The sequence below is a fragment of the Malurus melanocephalus genome, unplaced genomic scaffold (assembly GCF_030028575.1).
Source record: "Malurus melanocephalus ecotype Western Australia unplaced genomic scaffold, MMel_1.1 scaffold_157, whole genome shotgun sequence".
NCBI classification, from domain to species: domain Eukaryota; kingdom Metazoa; phylum Chordata; class Aves; order Passeriformes; family Maluridae; genus Malurus; species Malurus melanocephalus.
Genome location: NW_026623389.1, coordinates 1,136,662 through 1,139,718, shown reverse-complemented (window position 1 = coordinate 1,139,718; position 3,057 = coordinate 1,136,662). Strand labels below are relative to the sequence as shown.

The 3,057-nt window shown below is 36.6% G+C and overlaps 1 protein-coding gene across 2 annotated transcripts in view; it reads right to left on the bottom strand.

Moving 5' to 3' along the window:
• RBM47 (RNA binding motif protein 47) overlaps nt 1-495 on the bottom strand; it is a 77,689-nt gene extending 77,194 nt beyond the window's left edge. Inside the window, exons 1-2 of one of the 2 annotated variants that reach the window (XM_057371777.1) lie at nt 398-495; nt 111-241 (exon numbers count right to left, since the gene is read on the bottom strand). In XM_057371777.1, the coding sequence (XP_057227760.1) occupies nt 111-136 (26 nt within the window). In that variant the 5' untranslated portion in view covers nt 137-241; nt 398-495. Of the gene's footprint in view, nt 1-110; nt 337-397 lie in introns of those variants that run through there. The other variant, XM_057371778.1, reaches the window with a different exon arrangement.
• Nucleotides 496-3,057: the final 2,562 nt, after the last annotated feature.

The following is a 3,057-nucleotide window of genomic DNA, read 5'->3' as shown; positions in this document are numbered from 1 at the left end:
TTTTTTTTTTTTTTTTTTCCAGTGTCAGTCATGAGAAAATACCCTTCTCAGCCGTCTGCCTCCTTCAGGTGGATGGATATTTGAAAAGAAATTAAACCCCTGGTACTCACCTGAAGGACAGCAGCGGCATCAGCATAGCAGGGAGAGGAGCCCACACCTTTGCCTGATCCAGTCACCCCAGGGCAGTGGTTTAAAAAGTGCCACATTTTACACTTTTCTGACCTAAAGTTACATGTGGTTTCTAGAAAAGGAACAAAAGAGAAACCAGTTTATATGCACAAAAAAACAACAACCAAGCCTTCTTTTAAGCTCCGTGTGATCCCTCTGACCGTTGTCTGGAAGGCTTAAAGAAACAATGAAGCAACACTGTAAACTTTCTTACCCCCTTTTACGTTACCTGTCTGTGCCTGGCTATGGGCTTTGATGTACGGAAACAAAACACAAGCCCTGTTTATAGTAAATGAAACCAACCAACAGAGAGATCTAATTCAGACTTGTGACTAAACAAACTGGAACAGGAAGCACACACCAGCAGATTTTTTTTTTTTAAAGCAGTAATTCCTGCTTGCATTGTCATGCAACAGAAAAAAAAAGAGAACAAGATAGAAAAAATGAGGTTTTGCTTCTTCCTTCAGTCACTGTTGTTCAAATGCCGTTTTTTTTGGTGGGTTTTCTTTTGCTTGTTTGTTTGTTTGATTTTTTCTGGAAAGAAAAAAAAACAACCAACTAAACTCCCAAAACAAACGAGCAGTGTTCCATGATGTATATGCAAATATTTAGTAGAGCAATATTTACCACTAGTAGTGATCTGAAGATATTATTCATCTGTTTGTTTCCCCATGTAGGTCATTTGTGCAACTGGATTAGTATCGTGACCCTCACCCCAATTAACACCTGTAATTGATGAGTAGACAGAGGATCTTTATCTAGGATAACTGGACAGATCAAGCCCCCAACAGTAGATTAAAAGTCTTGCAAGTTAAATCTTTAAAGAAGAAACAATATTGGAGGTTAAAACTAGTGAAAGAAATTAATTTTCTTAATTCTTCCTGATTTTAAAAATAATACTTTTTGTTCTTAATTCTTAGCAAATCTTACTTAAGAATTCTTCTTAATTTTTAAAATAAATATTCAAAGCTGAGTAGTCACTATGCTGCTTTTTTTTTCCTGTGATATTACCTATGCTCTTTAAAAGTAGCTTTTCCTTCCAAACAATAATCTCTCTAATTGTATTGTTTTTCCAGTATAGAAAAATCTCACAGGTTTTACCTAAGCAAATCCACATAGATTCCCTAAGAGAGTTTTGCTGCAGGCCGAAACCAATGAATCAAATGACGATTGGGATAATATGTAAACCTCACAGTCAAATGTTGCAAACTTCAAGTTAACAGTGTGTTCTCTCCAAACAATCACAATTCAAAAGTTGATAAAAGGATGTGATTCTAGTTTTAGCAAATGCATTGAGAATAACAAAAAACCTTCAGAATGTATCTGCATTAATGAGCAAATAATCATGGGRAAAATTTTCATAAAATACTTAAATTAAAATGTGAGTTCAGCATTAGCAGCAAACATTTTAAGCAGTTTCATTATTTAAGAAAAAATAGCCCAGAATAACAAATAATGGGGGGTTTTGTGGTACAAAAATGTCTTAAGTATTCTATAGTAGTCATCTTTAAAATCATGACCCATCTGCWTAAAGGGAGGCTTTCCCATAGTGTCCCCATCTGGTAAGTTTGCCAATAAAGTTCTCAGGCAATCCATCTCTTGTACAGAGAAACTATGCTCCATTTACTCCATTTAGAGGASAAAATTGGCATTACTGGTAGAAGTAGTTCCTTGCCAACATGTACAGATTACTTCTAAATGAGTGTCTCTGTGATATAATGAATAGTACAGAAAATGGAATGACTTATGAGTGCATGTCTAGAACACAGGTATAATGCCAAAAGCCTTGGTTGCACCAGTGTGGTAAAGTCAGCTATTTTAAGTTATGCTGCTGAAAGTGTAGCTCTGCCTGTTCTACTGTTCTTCATATATGCTTGTGGGTCAGTAGTACAAAGCCTCTAGTATTTATCACTTGTGCTTTACTCTGATTCACAGATTCCAGTKCAGGTAACAGGTAAACGTTGCCAGGTTGTTCCTTAAGTGCACTTTCTTGACACAAATAATGATAGCAATTCAGGAAGGTCTCTTCTTGACCACCAAATGCTGGATCTATCACAAACTGAGATGGGATGAAAGCATCCTCAACAACTTATGATTAGCTGTAGGCAGGACTTGTTGCCATTGAGGTTTCAGGTGACCTAAAATTAAACATTAGATCTAACTGATACAATAGCAATCTGAGCCATTTTTGACATAAGAATAATTTTTCTCCCTCTTGTCCCAGTTGCCCAGCTGACAAAGTGTTTTAAGGGATTGTGAGCTCCTTACACGGGAACCACGTGTAATTTGCTGCAGCACTCTCCAGCCTGTGTGTTAAAATGAAAGAGCAGTCACAACCCTGCAGCATGGAGAAGAGATTTCCTGTTCCTCTGCCAAGCCATGGTAGGGTTTCTGACCAAAAGAAAGAATTTAATGAGTCCATAGCAAAGCAAATTAAGCTAAGTGCAGCATGATTAGGCTGTGAACACTAATCTTTAAAGGCAATAGTATTTGATTAAGGAAGGCGTCCTCCAAAAGTGATCTTAAAATTGCAATAAAAAATGTCTGGCTATGTACATGCCATGTCAGGGGGCTGTGTCTCCTGGATTGTAATGTTTCCTTCTGAATATGGCTTATTGTGCTATCAGTTGTGTAATACCTATTGTACAGTTTATCACTCTTGCCCTGACTTTGCTGCAGCAAGAAAACTGCATGTTGAAAATTTAGTGACTACATTTCATTAAGGAGATTATGACAAATTTTTTTCCCTCTCTGTCTAATTGGGAAACTATGAAAAACACAAGCTAGAGTATGTTACTCAAGAATGAATTTCTAATCAGAAAACTAATTGGAAAAGTAGAACATTTGCTACTTTTGTAAAAAGTTAAAAAGCCTCTACTTCAACTCTAA